The sequence below is a fragment of the Artemia sp. Qi Xiang Cuo genome, chromosome 7 (assembly GCF_049724085.1).
Source record: "Artemia sp. Qi Xiang Cuo chromosome 7, ASM4972408v1, whole genome shotgun sequence".
NCBI classification, from domain to species: domain Eukaryota; kingdom Metazoa; phylum Arthropoda; class Branchiopoda; order Anostraca; family Artemiidae; genus Artemia; species Artemia sp. Qi Xiang Cuo.
Window position 1 is genome coordinate 16981577 of NC_142800.1, and position 16267 is coordinate 16997843.

A 16267-nucleotide genomic window follows, 5' to 3' on the forward strand; every position below is an offset into this window, starting at 1 on the left:
TCATAGAAATATCCCTTCCCTAGGGAAACATCCTCTATGGATCCTCCCACTTAATCCTCCGATCCTCCCCACCAGAAAAAAATCCCTCCGGAAAATGTCTGTATACTTCTCAATAATCAATACTATATTTAAATAATGGGCAAAGTTCATAACTTGCAGACCTTCCCTTAGGGACTGTGGGAGATTAAGTGATCCTCAAAGACATATATATTAGATTTTCGACTATGCTGCGCAAAATGGCAATCTCAAAATTTTGATTGGGTGACTTTGAGAAAAAATAAACGTGGGAGGGGGCCAAGTTGCCCTACAATTTTTGGTCACTTAAAAAGGGCACTAGAGCTTTTAATTCTCTTTCGAATGATTCCTCTCACTATATTCTAGGACTAATGGATCGATACAATGACCCCTGAAAAAAAAAACAAAAAAAAAACAAATAAATACCCATCCGTGATCTTTCTTCTGGGAAAAAAAACAAAATTCCACATTGTTTCAGATAGGAGCTTGAAACATCTACAGTAGGGTTGTCTCTTACTCCGAATCTGATGGTTTGACTTTCATTAAGATTCTATAGGGTTTTTTCCCTTTTTTTGAAAATAAGGGAATATTTTGGGCTCGTAACTTTTGATGGGTTAAACTAAATTTGATGTGACCTATATATTTGAAATCAGTACAAAAATTCGTTTCTTTTGATGTATCTACAGGTATCACAATTCCGTTTTTTTAGAGTTTCGCTTACTATTGAGCCGGGTTGCTCCTTACTTACAGTTCGTTACCACAAACTGTTTGAAAAGAGGGTCTACCAAAAAATACAAATTTTCTTGGAGAGTATAGAAATCAAAAAACATTCCCTGGGCGTTTCAATTACTATGACTTATCACTTGTTTATACAACTGAAGGTTTTTTTTGGCATTTGAAATAAGGCCAAAATAGTTTTGATCGTAGCAATTCCACTAAACCACTACACATGCACACTGAAGAATATTTGACAAAAATCTTTTAAATATTTGGAGAGCCTGAGAAGGTCAGGTGCAACAGACTAGACGAATGTATTAAACTTGTTGATGCTAAGACGATGTACCACATATTTGAAATAGACTCAAAATCTTGAATAATGCATTTTTAGTTACCCACATTCTGTATTTAATTGAATAAGATATAATAGGCCTTTACTTTCCGTAACTTTTAAACAGAGGAGATATATTGTTTAAGTAATACACAGTGCCTAGTGCAATGAATAACAATGGAATAGTAGAGCATAGGAACGAAAACACATAAAATTAGATAGTTTTTGCAGGGAAAACTAATAATGAAAAATAAAAGTCTTTCCAGCCAAACAACTGTTTTCACTGGCTGGGAGATCGTTTTATTGTTTTTTTTTTTCTGAACTTACAACAATTCTTTATCTTGTCTTTAGTAAGTGCATCATGGAAAGAGCCGATTCCTGGATGGGTTGACTCATTAGGTGGAACCACTGGTTGTATTGCTGGATTTGCGGCTGGAATATTTCAAACCATGTATTGCCATACAAAAATGGCTGTTGATATGATTCCTGGTGAATTCCCTGTTAATCTAATGGTCACTTCAGCCTGGGATGCACTGAAACAAAAGTAAATTTTAATTATTTCGAATTTCAATGCGTGTAAGTCTTTTCCACTCAATCAGAATATTATTAGCTGCTTAAGCATAGTTTGATTTTATTTATAATTATTTTTATCATTAAGAGTTATTATTTTTACTTGAGCTGAGTTTAACTGTATATGAACATTAATTGTTAACTTTTATGATTAAATTAAGAATTAGCATTGTTTATTGTGTTGTTATTATATGTTCAATTAGGTAGAGTAAAAACATGGAATTATATGACATATTTAATTATATTAAGTATAGTACAGGGAGCCGGGTGGCTACTTCATCGGCCCAGGCATGGCTACATGACAGGCATGTATATATTGATTCATGTGTCGCTTGTCTTCTCACCGCAGCCACTTCTTGATGTTATGGCCACTCCCTAGCATAGGTGAGATACAACCACCCACAGAAATGTTCGATACAATCTTTCATAAAGATATAAGTAATTTCTGAGACCAAACTGACCAATCATGATAAAACGATAAAAAACCGTAAAAAAGTGAAAACAAGGATAAAAACAGCCAGTGAAAAAAAAAAACAGATTACAATGCAAATGTTTCGGTCAAGACCCCTGCTTGGCCGTCCTCAGTGTAGAATAAAAATAAAATACCGATAAAAATCCAAAGATAATAGGACGACCCTGTCGAAGTAACTGTGAAAGGGTAACTGAATAAAAATACTTTACTGACTGGCAATTTAATCATTCAATTTATGTACAACATTTTTAAAAGCCAATCGCTTCCCATGTAAAATATTATCACGGATGCAGTTGGTTGCAAAATATGATTTTGTTGATTGACATAAAAACGATCAGAATTAATAAGTTCATTATAAATGGGGCTTAGATAGGTGTCTCTAATTTGGGCTACCCTTTGGTGAATTTGTTTTTTCTTTTTCAACTGCCTCCCTAAAAACTTATATGAGATCTTTAACAGGGGCAATAATGGAGGTGTTATCAAATTAAATGAAATGGTGTAGATTGTCAGAGACACGTTGATCCAAAGCGGATTCAAAGATCGGAATATTTGCATTTTAATCCGCGTTTTTTTCACTGGCTGTTTCTATACTTGTTTTTTCTTCTTTACGGTTTCTATCGTTTTCCCACAAAGTTGTGACCTATTTAGTTCGTTTTGTTTCCAGAAATTTCAATATGAAAGTTTTAATTTAAAAACAACGTAGCCGATTTCGAGGCCGGCCACCGGCAAGATTCCCCTCGTCCCTCCAGTCCCGTTGTCCCTCGTCTTCTAACCCCATTTAATTTGAGCCTCTTGATGTTATGGCGTCATCATTGGTTCAATACAAGTACAATGGGAAAAATATTAAGGTCTTTTTTTGGCTTGAAATGTCAATATCCCAGTTTAAAAAAAAAAAAAAAAAAAAAAAAAAAAAAAAAAAACTATGTAGCCAATTTTGATGCCAGGCCACGGCAAGTAGTACGTGGCAAGCTTGTGTATATTGATTCTTCTTGTGAGGAGCAACGTCTAAATAAATCCACTTTGTCTGCTGCTCCCTCCTAGGGAAAATGTAGGGCTCTACAGGGAATACATATAAAGTTAAAGGGTTCCAATGATGTTATTAATACTTACGCTGTTTTTGGCATCTTAGACCGCTTGTACAGGGTTTTGCACCACATTTTGTTTCCGTAGAAGGTTATGATAGTGTTGTTCTCCAGCCATTATATTTATTTCTTCTTTACCTTCATTTTCGCCTTTTTAAATCGTTCTGCTCCTCGTTGTCGAAAATCTTGTAACCGCATGTTTCTCTGTTCTTCAGTTTTTTTTTGTTCGTTTTAACCTTTGTTCACGCAAATATTCAAGCTGTATATTTAATTATTCATCATTTTAGTTTACCATTCCTCCAGACATTTTTTTATACCCTTCATCTTAGGTTTTCAGATTGGTCTTGTCACATTTGATGGTCTAGAACTCGAGAATACTAGATTGTTTTTTACACATTTTACTGTCCTCTAGGCATTATGAAACTACTTAAATCGCATTTTGTAAATAGACTCATTACATATGGTGTTTTACTCTTAGCTATGTTTCTTTTGTAATGTTGCAAGCGAAATAGATCCAAAAACAATAAGATCGGTTGTGGAGGTGGTAATAATGTTATTTATTCTCTTGAAATGAGCTTTAAATATGACGTCACTCACATGAATTTTGTTTCAAAATTGACGGTCTATACAAATTTTCTCAAACTTGTGATGTTGCGGGGGCTGTAAGATAATTTAAAAAAATAATTTCCAAAAGAAACGGGGAAATGGTTTCATATTTCCCATAAAAACAAGAAAATATATGTCAGCGCCACTTAGACAAAAAGTAAAACAGAATCCAATGACGATAGTGCCATGAACGCCCCAAGTTGCAGGTTTAGGAAGTAAAATTTCTGTCAGGAAATGACCAAAGGCCCTCTACTTTTACGTTCGTACTAAGTTTCGTTTTATTGTTCACTGTTTACTTTGATGCTTTATTTTCTTTTACTGCAATTGCCTTCTTAACTTCTCTTTTTGAAGTATGTTTGGATGCTATCTTAAAATTTCTATTAGACGTAGATGGCAACCCATCACCATTCAAGTAGTCTCCGAAGCCGCACCACGCCGACATGACGCCGGCGAATGTGTGATTTAGTATTGGCGGCGGCGCGCCGCTAGGTGCGCCTTTTTTTGGGGGCGCGCCGCAAATTTCTGACGGGCGGCGCGCCACGGCGCGCTGATTTTTCTGATTATAAATAATAATAAAAATCAAACTACACCAAGCACGTTTAACCTCAACTTGATTTTAGTAAGGATTTTTAAATGGTTGGCTAAAAACATACAAGAACAGTATGACAAAACAGGAATTTGTTGGGCCCTGCGGAAAGTGTTTATGTTCCCCGTCGATCAGACCAAGTACAATTCTCATTTTTAGCCACTAGACCCAGGGAAACCTATGTTGAATCAATGTTTAACATCGCATTATTCCTATAAAATCCCGTGTTCAATCATTTTCTTCTTGTAAATGACTTGGGCTTATGTGTTTGTAACTTTCAAAGTTTGAAGTTCAAAAATCTCCTAGTTCATTAAATACATCCGAAAAGGAAGTGAAAAAAACAAAACAAATAACAACATAAAAAAAAAACACTGTATACAAGTTAGATACCATGGCTTAACAATAATTTTAAATCAGCGGGTATATCACTTCAGTTACGATTGATGTAACAAAACTGAGTTAGTTCACTGTGCCTGGAGCCATTAATCTTTTTGCAGTCACTATCAGTCCTGTCGTGCTAAAAAGCCGTTTAGCTGGGGCACTTGTGGCCGGTAGAGCCAAAACTTGACGAGCGTAAACTACCACTCGCGGGATCTGATACTAGCATTGGACCTTGGGGTCCCTAAGAGTGCCGCAAATGGGCTTCTTCTTTGTATCTGCTGAATTAAGTTGTTTTTATAAGGGAGAACTAACCTGCACCTTTACCATAGGGCTCCTGCGCCCTACACTACAGGAGGAACTAACCTGCACCTTTACCATAGGGCTCCTGCGCCCTACACTACAGGGGGAACTAAACTGCACCTTTACCCTCTTTTCTTATCAACACGGAATAACCCTCCAAAATTCTTTTCTGAAAGAAGTGGTCAAGTTATGAAGTTTCAAGTCAAAGTTTAAGGCTACTTCAACTTCAGGGAGCTCTGCTTACTGTGCAAAAAAAAAATGTAATTCATTTGTATAGATATATTTTTATACTAGCTCTAGCTCTTTTCCAGATTAATAAAAAATATTTCGACAAAATAAGTTTTTCAAAGAAAAGTAAACAACTCCATTAAACAAAATATTGAGCAAAAACAAAATCGATTAATCTACCAAGCGGGAAACTACCACAAATCAGCATCGATAAATAAATGAAACCCAAAACGAACAAAAATGACAATAAATTACCGAGTCAAACTCAAAACGAGCAGAAATTAACATAAATTGGGCTCAAAACCCCTATGCCATACCAGAACATAATTTGTACTTTACTGAAAAAATATAAATGTTTTTACTTTTATAACTTTAATAAATCAAATAAAATTAAGATTTTGATTACTAAATATCAATATATGTATATTAAACTGACAATGCACATTCATTTATATTTTTTTCAGTAAAGTGCAAATTATCTTCTGGCCTTGGGAAGGCATAGGGGTTTTGAGCCCAACTTATGTTAATTTCTGCTCGTTTTGAGTTTGATTCGGTTATTTATTGTAGTTTCTGTTCGTTTTGGGTTTCATTTATTTATAGATGCTGATTTGTGGTAGTTTCAAGCTTGGTAGATTATTTGATTTTATTTTTGCTCATTTTTTGTTTAATGGAGTTCTTTACTTTTCTTTGAAAAACTTATTTTGTGGAAACCGTTTTCTTAATTAATTTCTGTTTGTTTTATATTGACATAGTCTTTTCATGGAAAAATAAAATAATACTTTAAATCTTTTCGTTTTTTTTAAGAATTTATAGTTTGGCCTGCTATTTGTATGCTGGAAAAAAAATTTCAGCAACTTTTAACAACATGGACCCTTTTAAAAATCTGGACGGAAATATTAGTGTTTAAATTAGTTTCATACCACCTCTAGTTGACTTGAAATGGAAAACTTGATACCATTCGTAAAAAAATCTGTTTACTTTCTTTGATAGCTTGGATACACTTACGCCATTTTGATTTGGTTAAATTTTAAGAGCAGAAGTAGCCCCGAAAGTTTGAAATTAATACCCCCAGTCGATCTTGGGATACTGCTGAGATGCCTTATTGGGAATTAGCATTAACACAGTGCATTTAATCTTAAGGCAACATTTACTTTTTAAACATAAAGGCAAATGGGAAGCTGGGGGTGGTAGGGACATCAGTTTGCCTCTAATCACTTTTGAATATTGAAAAGGACATCAGTCCTTTCTATTTTCAATCGAACGGGCGCTTTTTGAAGATCCTACGAAAACTCCTTCGATACGAAGTGCCCTGGTCTAAACAACAACAACAAAAAAATGATATATTATACCCACATCGATCTTTACTCTAATTAAATAAAAAAAAAAACTTTTTTAAACTGAAAGTAAGGAGTGACCTTAAAACTTAAAACGAACAGAAATTATTCCGTATATGAAAGGGGCTGTGCCCTCCTCAACGCCTCGCTCTTCACGCTAAAGTTTGACTTTCTCACAACTCTTTTTTTAAACAATAAAAACTTTAGCGTAAAGAGCGAGGCGTTGAGGAGGGCACAGCCCCTTTCATATACGGAATAATTTCTGTTCGTTTTAAGTTTTAATGTCGCTCCTTACTTTCAGTTTAAAAAACTTGTTTTTTTTATTTAATTTCTGATCGTTTTTTAGTTAATGCAGCTTTTATTTTGGCTCGCCGGCATTGAATAAGTAAGCAAAATTTGCATAAAAAATTTAATTTTCTTTTGCTAAATGGCTGTTTCTAAATTTGGTTCTGACGTAATTTAGAAATTAACTTACGTAACGAACTTCTATATTCGTATATTTTTCTTCTGGCAAAAAATACACAGTTGCAGATTTTTGCAGATATGAGCTTGAAATCTATGTTATATGGTTTTCTGATACGCTGAATCTGACGGTTTGATTTTCATTAAAATTCTTTCACTTTTAGGGGATGTTTCCCCCCTCTTTAAAAAATCAGGTAAATTTTCTCAGGCTCGTAGCCTTTGATGAGTAATACTAAACTTAATAAAATTCATATATTTAGAATAAGCATTATAAGCCCATTCTATTAATTCATTTATTGACATCAAAGTTCCGTTTTTAAAAGTTTCGATTACTATTGAGCCGTATCGCTTGTTTTTTTTTATTTTTTTTTTTTATTACGTATATGTTATTACGTATATAAGGGGGTTATCCCCTTAGTCAATAAGACGCTCTTTACTTTAAAAGTAAAAAAAAATATTAATTCACAAACCACTTAATCACAAAGGCATATTAATTAGAATTGATAGCTATTTTGAAGGCGCTAAAAAAAACTGTTGCGTAAAGAGTGAGATCTGGAATTGGGGGAGAAGCCCCTCCTCTACATAATACCTTCTGTTCGTTTTAAGTTCTAATGTTGCTTTTTACATTCAGTTAAAAAAACTGTTTTTTTTAAAATTTAATTTCTGATCTTTTTTCAAATAATGCTTGGAAATCTGGCGCCCCCTTCATAGAAATGTCCCTTGCCCCGAAGAAACATCCTCCACGGAAAGATTCTCCCCAGTACCCCCGTCCTCCAGCCCCCCGCCCCCCGCCAGAAAAAAAATCTTCCTGAAAATGTCTGTATACGTCCCAATCACCAATGCAATATGTAAGCAAGGGGCAAAGTTCATTACTTGCAGCCCTTCCCCTGGGAACTGTGGGGGATTAAGTCATCGTAAAAGACATATTTATTAGATTTTAGACTATGCTGGACAAAATGGCTATCTCAAAATTATAATTGGGTGACTTTGAGAAAAAATGAGCGTGGGAGGGGGCCTAGTTGCCCTCCATTTTTTTTGGTCACTTAAAAAGGGAACTAGAACTTTTAATTTCCGTTCCAATGAGCCCTCTTATGATATTTTAGGATCACTGGGTCAATACGATTATCCCTGGGGAAAAAAAACAAACAAATAACCATGCACCCGTGATCTTTCTTCTGGCAAAAAAAGCAAAATTCCACATTTTTGCAGATAGGAGCTTGTAATCTCTACAGTAGGATTCTATGATACACTGAATCTAATGGTGTGATTTTCATTACGGTTCAATAACTTTTAGGGGGTCTTTCCCCCTTTTTTAGAAAATCAGCCAAATTTTCTCAGGCTCGTAACTTTTGATGGGTAATATTGAACTTGATGAAACTCATATATTTGAAATCAAAATTAAAATCTGATTCTTATAATGTATCTACTGGTATCAACATCCCGTTTTTTAGAGTTTCGGTTACCATTGAGCCGGGTCGCTCCTTACTTACAGTTCGTTACCACGAACTGTTTGATTAAATAAAAAAAACAAGTTTTTTAAACTGAAAGTAAGGAGTGACATTAAAACTTAAAACGAACAGAAATTATTCCGTATATGAAAGGAGCTGTCCCTTCCTCAACGCCTCGCTGTTTACGCTAAAGTTTTTTATTGTTTTAAAAAATAAAGTTGTGAGACAGAGTCAAACTTTAGCGTTTAGGTCAGAGTCAAACTTTAGGGCACTAGCTATTCCAATTTCCAATCGAATGAGCCCTTTTCGAAGTTTCTACGACAACTCCTCAATACGAATTGCCCTGTTATGGAAAAAAAATACATTGTGCCAACATTGTTCTTTACTTAGGCAGCGCGATTGCGCTGCCTATAATAACATCCTGAATTGCCTAATGCTCTTTTACCTACCTCTTTTCATCCGAAAAATCAGAAAGAAAATGAACAGAGTTTTAAAGTGGAAGGTAGAACTTTTGTTTCAAGAAAAACTTCTTCTACTTCTTCCTACGAACCGATATACTTGGCGCGCCCAAGATGACAGTATTTATCTTTAAGAGACAGATTCGCCGGTATAACGGTTTAACCCCCGAGGTCTATATCGATAAGTAAAAAATAGGGACAAAAAAACAAAAATATCGTGGCGTATTAGTGACGCCACCGCCGATAGAATCAGCGGCGGCGTCAGCGCGCCGATGCTAGCTCGGCGGCGCGCCGCCTATTTTTTTCGGCGGCGCGCCGCCGACTTTTAGGCGCGGCTTCAGGGTCTACATTCAAGCCACTGTATTCTTAGTATTAGTAGATTAAAACCTATATCGTTGATACAGGTCTATAAAAAGAACAAGTTATAGAATGAGACATGTGAATACTAATAATACTTAGCAGAGAAGCTTGAAAATATATAAGAAATTCAATCGATCAGTGTACCAATTCCATTTAAAAGAACATCTCCTTAACAATTTAAACTATTTGTTGTCTACGTCTATTTTGAGCTTAAAGAGAATTAAATAAAAAGACAAGTTTTTTTTTTACTCAAGGTAAGAAGCGACATTAAAATTTAAACGAACATAAATTATTCTGTATAAGAGAGGTGCTCTCCCCTCCTCAACGCCTCGCTCTTTGCGCTAAAGTTCTTTATTGTTCTAAAAAATATAGTTATGAGAAAGAGTCAAACTGTAGCGTAAAGGGACAGGCGGTGAGCAGGGGACAGCCGCTTTCATATACAAAATAATTTCTGTTCGTTTTAATTTTTAATCTCGCTCCTTACTTTGAGTTAATAAAACTTTTTTTTTAATTTAATTTCTGAACGTTTTTAAATTTAATACAGGTTTTGATCTTGGCTCACCGTAAATGAATAATTGAAACGAAATTTGCACATTAATTTTACTTTTTTTGGTTAAATGGCTTTCTCGAAAGTTGTTTAATTTTTTTTACGAAAGTTTTTATTAGTAATAAATATATGTAACTTATGAATTAACTTACACAACGAACTTCTATATTCGTATATTTCTATTAGGCATAATAGGTTGGTTCGCCCTCCTAGTCAATACCTCGCTCTTTATGCTAAAATTCGAATTTTTTTCAAATTCCTTAAGAATTAACCCTTACAAACAAAGGCCGTTAATTAGAATAAATAGCTCTTATGAAAGTACTAAAACAAAATTAGCATAAAGAGCGAGGTATTGACTAGGTGGCGAACCCAATCATGCACGTCATAGTTTGTGTTCGTTTTAAGTTTTGATGATGAAAAGTTTTTAGTTGAAAAGTTTTTCAGTTCAAAACTTGTTTCTTTTTATTTAATTTCTGATCGCTTTTCTAAATAATGCTGGGAAATCCGGCGCCCTCTTCATAGCAATGTTCCTTCCCCCATGAAAACTTCCTTCATTGAAAGATCCTTCCACGTAACCCCCTACCGCTACTGGAAAAAAATCCCCTGAAAACGTCTGTATACTTCTCAATAACCAATACTATATGTAAACATTGGGGGAAGTTCATAACTTGCAGCCCTTCCCTCGGAGACTGTGGGGGACAAAGTCATCCTGAAAGACATAGTTATTATATTTTTGGACCATGTGGAACAAAATAGCAATCTCAAAATTTTGATCGGGTGACTTTTTAAAAAAATGAGCGTCGGAGGGGGCCTTGTTGCCCTCCATCTTTGGTAATTTAAAAAGGGCAGTAGAACTTTTAATTTTAGTTTGAGTGTGCCCCCCCCCGTGATATTCTAGGACCACTGGGTCGATACGATCACCCCTGGGGAAAAAAAACAAACAAATAAACAAGCATCCGTGGTCTTTCTTCTGGCAAAAAATATGAAATTCCACATTCTTGCAGATAGGAGCTTGAAACCTTTACAGTAGGGTTCTTTGCTACGCTAAATCTGATGGTGTGATTTTTATTAAGGTTCTATGACTTTTAGGGAGTGTATTCCCCTCTTTCCAAAAATAAGGCAAATTTTCTCGGGCTCGTAACTTTTGATGGGTAATACTAAACATGATAACTTATATATTTGAAATCAGCGTAAAAATCTGATTCTTTGATGTATCTATGGGTAGCACAATTCCTTTTTTAAGAGTTTCGGTTACGATTGAGCTGGATCGCTCCTTACTTACAGTTCGTTACCACGAACTATTTGATACTACCTCATGAGCTGGTCATTTTTTTCACAGTTACAATTATAAAATGACGTTAGAGCTTTAATTATTCTGTAACTCCCTTATATTCTATTATATACTTATTTCATTTGCAGGAGACAGCACACCAGTCCTACCGTATTCTTAGCATCTACTGGTCTAAATCCAGTTACCTGGGACATGTTAAGAAACGCAATGTACCCTTTGATGTATGAATATCCACTTGGTAAAGCTGTGTGGCTTCCTAGAGTAAGCTTCAAGAATAATATTTTCCACCATCGTGTAGATCAGTTCTTACGTCAGATCGCCCCTGCATATTTGCTAGACGGTGCTTTTCATATTTGTGGCAAGAAACCTTTGTAAGTTTTATTTACTTATTTCGATAGATATGTGCATTATTACAGCGTTAGATGTTAAACACACCTCATGAGCTACAATTCATGATCTCCAATTTATTTTTATGTTTCTCAGCTTTCCTATTTTTCTGCTTATTATCTTCTTTTGTTACCTTTTTTTATTTATATTTTTTGCGTTAACTTCTGTCTCCTTTATGTAACGAATTTGTGGTTGTCCGTTTTTTTTCTTTTGATTTTCGTAGTTAACTTTAGTTTTTAATCAGTAGTAACCGACTATCTCGCTAAATCCCTTTTAAAGTTTGCTTCAAGTGGAAGAATTTTAAAATAGGCTTCTAAACCTAAGAGAGAAAATGGGTTATAATTTAAATTAAACAGTGAAAAAAAAATCAACAACAACAATCCGAATGTTTCAACTGCACGTCCTGGAGCTTTTATCAAAAGGACAAAAATAAGTTAAAATAAATTAAACTAAACATGACATCAGAGATAACGCTATAGCATTGCCTATAGTAAAGGCCAAAAGGCGTCAATGTTTTATTATTTATTCAAATTTGTTTACCACAGCCACTTCATATAGAAGGAGTGGTCATATAAACTTTGGAAGGAAGAAAATCGATTTGAAACAGAAAGTTCTAGTGTTTTTTTAGACTCAAAAGCGATTGGATGGCATTTATCCCCCCCCTCTCCTGTGCCCTTTTTTTAGATAAAAACTCTGGGGTCGACATAACCCCTCAGAGCCCACGGGCAAGTGTCGTAAGTAATGCCCTGGGAGCATTTAAGGTTTTTACAGAAGTGGTAGTCATATAAATTTCAAAATGGACTCATTTGGTTGGAAATCGGAAGTTCTAGTGTCTTTTTAAGAGTCAACAATTATCGGAGGGCAAATACCATTTGTTCAAAATAGTTCAAAGATCAGATAACAAAACTTAGGGGCTAACAAAACCCATTAGAGCCCGGAGACAAGTTCTCTAAGTCGTGCCCCGGGGGTAGATAAGGTTTTTACTGAATGGGTTGTCGAAAAAGCTTCAGAGGGAACTCATTTGATTGGGAATTGAAAGTGCTAGGTCCATTTTTAAAGTCAAAAGTGATCAGAGGGCATCTACATCCTCCCCACGCCCTCTTTCCCCCTAATGAAAATCATCACAATTTTGCGATGCCTGTTTTGTTGAAGATAGTCCATAGATCACATAACAAAGCTTAGAGGACGAAATAGCCCCCCATTGCTCTGGGGCAAGGGTTGTAAGTTATGCCTCGGGGACATGTAAGGATTTTATCAAAGAGGTGTTAGTGTAAACATAAGATTGGGCTCAAATTATTAGAACTTGAAAGATATAGTTCCCTTTTTGAGAATAAAAAGTGATCGGAGGGCAACTAGCCCCCCGGTCTTTTTTCTCTAAGGGCATCTGGTGGAAGTTTTATACAGTCGTTTTTATTTAAATAGACCAAAAAACATAAAAAAAAAAAATCAGGGGTGGACAAAAAACCCCAGAGCGTGGGGGCAAGTGTTGTAATTTATACCCTGCGACGAAAAAGGTTTTTATTGAAGAGTCAAAAGTGATTAGAAGGTAACTAGACCCTTTTTCGCGCTCTTTTTCCCAAAATGTGTTTGGTGAACATTTTGAGATACCTATTTTGTTCAAAACAGTTTGTCCGTCATAAAACAATACCTGTGGGGTTAACAGAGCCCCTTAGAGCCCTGGGTCAAGGGTAGTTATTCCCAGGGGGAATACAATGTTTTATGGAAGGGAATATCGTATAAACATCGGAGGAGGCTCATTTGGTTGTAAATTTGAAGTTTTATTTCCATTTTTAGGAGTAGAAAGTGATCGGAGGGCATCTAAACCCACCAACGCCCTCTTTTCACCAACTATATGCGATCCAAATTGTTAGATAGCAATTTGGTTCAAAATAATTTGAAGATCAGATAACAAAACTTCAGGGTCAACTTAACCCCCCAGACTCTAGAAGGAAGATTTGTAAGTTATACTCAGGGGACGTATAAGGTTCTAATAGAAGAGGTTGTCGTATAAACTTTAGAGAGGGCTAAAATGATTTGAAAATGAAAGTCCTTCTTCCTTTTTTAAGAGACAGAAGTGATCGAAGGTCAACTAGCTCCTCCCACACCCTTTTCCCCCCAAATGCATTTGCTGAAAATTTCGAGATAGCCATTTTGTTAGAACTAGTTCAAAAATCAGATAACAAAACTCCGGGATCAATAAAACCTCCCAGAGCCTGGGAAAGTGTTGTAAGTCACACCCTGGGGACATATAAGGTTTTTATGAAATGGATAGTCGCATAACCTTCAGAGGTAGCTGAAATGTTTGAAAATCTGAAGTTCTAAAGCACTTGTTAAGAGTCAAAACAAATCGGTGGACAAATACCCTCCCCCCTCTAAGCCCTTTCTCGCTAATGAATCTGATCAAAAAATTTAGATAGTCATTCTGTTCAAAATATTTCAAAGATCAGATAACAAAAATTTCAAGGTCAACACAACTGCCAGAGCCCGAGGGCAAGTGTTGTAATATGTGCTCCGTGGGCATATAAGGATTTCATGGAAGAGGTGTTCTTATAAACTTCAAAGGGGGCTAAAATGTTTAGAAATTCAAAGTTATAGCTCCGTTTATCAGAGTCAAAAGTGAAGGAGGGAAGTTATCCCACCTCCATGAGCTTTTTTCCCCAAATGCATCCAATCGCATTTTGAGAAATTCATTTTATCCAAAACAGACCAAGTTTCATTTAACAGAAACTCCGGGGTTGACACAACATTCTTAGAATCTGGCGGCAAGTGTTGTAAGTTATGCCCCGGGGCATGTAAGGTTTTCATTGAAGGGGTGTTCGTATAAACTTTAGAGGGGGGCTCATTGGATTGGAAATTGAAATTTCTAGTTTCCTTTTAAGAATCAAAAGGGACTGGAGGCAACTATTCCCCCCCCCCCTATGCAACTACGCCTATGGCAACTATGCCCTTTTTCCACAATTACATCCGATCAAATTTTTGAGACAGCCATTTTGTTAAAAATAGACCAAAGATCACTTAAAAAAAACTCCAGGGTTGACAAATCCTCCCAGAGGCCAGTGGCAAGTGTTGTAAGTTATTTCCTGTGGATATGTAAGATTTTATGGAAGGGTATGGCCACATAAACTCTTGAGGAAGCTCAAATGATTAGCTAAAATGATTAGCCATTTTGTTTAAATAGTTCATGTATCATATAACGATGCCTTTTGGGCTGACAGAGCCCCACAAAGCCCAGGATCAAGGGTTATAATTTTTTCCATGAGGGCTTATAAGATTTTATGTAAAGGAACGGTCGTATAAACTTTGTAGACGGCTCAAACGATTAGAAATTGAAAGTACCAGTTCTTTTTTAAGAGCCTGACAATTCATTTGATACTGCAACAAAATCAATAAAACTAAGAGAGAGAAAAGAAATAGAAAACCAAACTACAACAGATAAGTTAAATATTTGGTGGTAACGAACTGTAAGTAAGGAGCGACCCAGCTCAATTGTAACTGAAACTCTAAAAAACAGAATTTTGACACCAATAGAATAATGAAAAAAATCGAATTTTTATGCTGACTTCAAATATATAAGTTTCATTAAGTTTAGTTTTATCTAAAAAAGGCTATGAGCCTGAGAAAATTTGCCTGATTTTCGGAAAAAGGGGGAAAAACCCCCTGAAAGTCATAGAATTCAGGTCATAGCCACTTTTTTTTCTCAAAATCGTCTGATCAAAACTTTGAGATAGATATTTTGTTCAACATATTTGGAAGGCCCCATAACTATATTTTTTGAAGATAACATAACTCGCCACAGCACCTGGGAAAAGGTCTTTAAGTTATAAAATGTGTCCATTGTTTACATAGAGTATTTGTTATTGGGAAGTATGCATATATTTTTCGGGTGTGGAGAGGGGGACGGATTTTCTGCTGGGAGGATTTTGCGCAGGGAGAATTTTCCATGGAAAGGGAAGACTTCAGGGGGTGAACTTTTCAAGGAAAATTTTACACTGGTAAAATTTGCCAGAATTCCTATACTAAATTTCTTTATATATCTTGCTTTCTCTTTACAGATTCAATTTTACTCGTGGAGATATTAAAGGTAATAGTCCGGGGTAATTTTCGACTGGCTTGAATTATCCAAAGGATATTTTTGTTGGGAGGGGGATTATTCCGTGGAGGTGGTGCCAGATATCCTGGCGTTATTTAAAAAACGAGCAGAAATTAAATTTAAGAAATTAAGGTCAGAGAAGAAATTAAGTGTTTTTAACTGAAAGTATGGAGCAACATTAAAACTTAAAACGAACAGAAATTAATATGTATATGAGGGGGGTTTCCCCCTCCTCAACAAATCGCTCTTTACGCTAAAGTTAAAATGTTGTCTCAATAATTAACTTTCTTTAAAGTGTCAAAAAACTTTAGCGTGAGAGCGAGGTGTCGAGGGCAACATCCCTCATATACGTAATAATTTCTGTTTGTTTTAAGTTTTAATGTTGCTCCTTACTCTAAAAAAATTAGCTTTTTAAATTTAATTCAGTTAAAGATGAAGAACACTAAACCTTAATTTGCATCTACTGATGATTTATTTTGCATGACGAAAAAAGTGGAAAGGGAGTAAAAAGAAAAGTAGAAATGAAACAGAAATACAAAAAAGATACGTTTTTTGAAACTTCAGTTTGCAATGGCAGACGGTAAGACTTTGTGAAGATTAAA

The 16267-nt window shown here is 35.6% G+C and overlaps 1 protein-coding gene across 2 annotated transcripts in view; it reads left to right on the top strand.

The window, feature by feature from the left end:
• The window catches only part of LOC148950013 (putative fatty acyl-CoA reductase CG5065), a 154353-nt gene that overhangs the window by 119516 nt on the left and 18570 nt on the right, over positions 1-16267 (top strand). For both annotated transcript variants that reach the window (XM_089092074.1, XM_089092073.1), the window contains exons 5-6: positions 1415-1607; positions 11317-11559. In XM_089092074.1, the coding sequence (XP_088948200.1) occupies positions 1415-1607; positions 11317-11559 (436 nt within the window). The remainder of the gene's footprint in view (positions 1-1414; positions 1608-11316; positions 11560-16267) is intronic.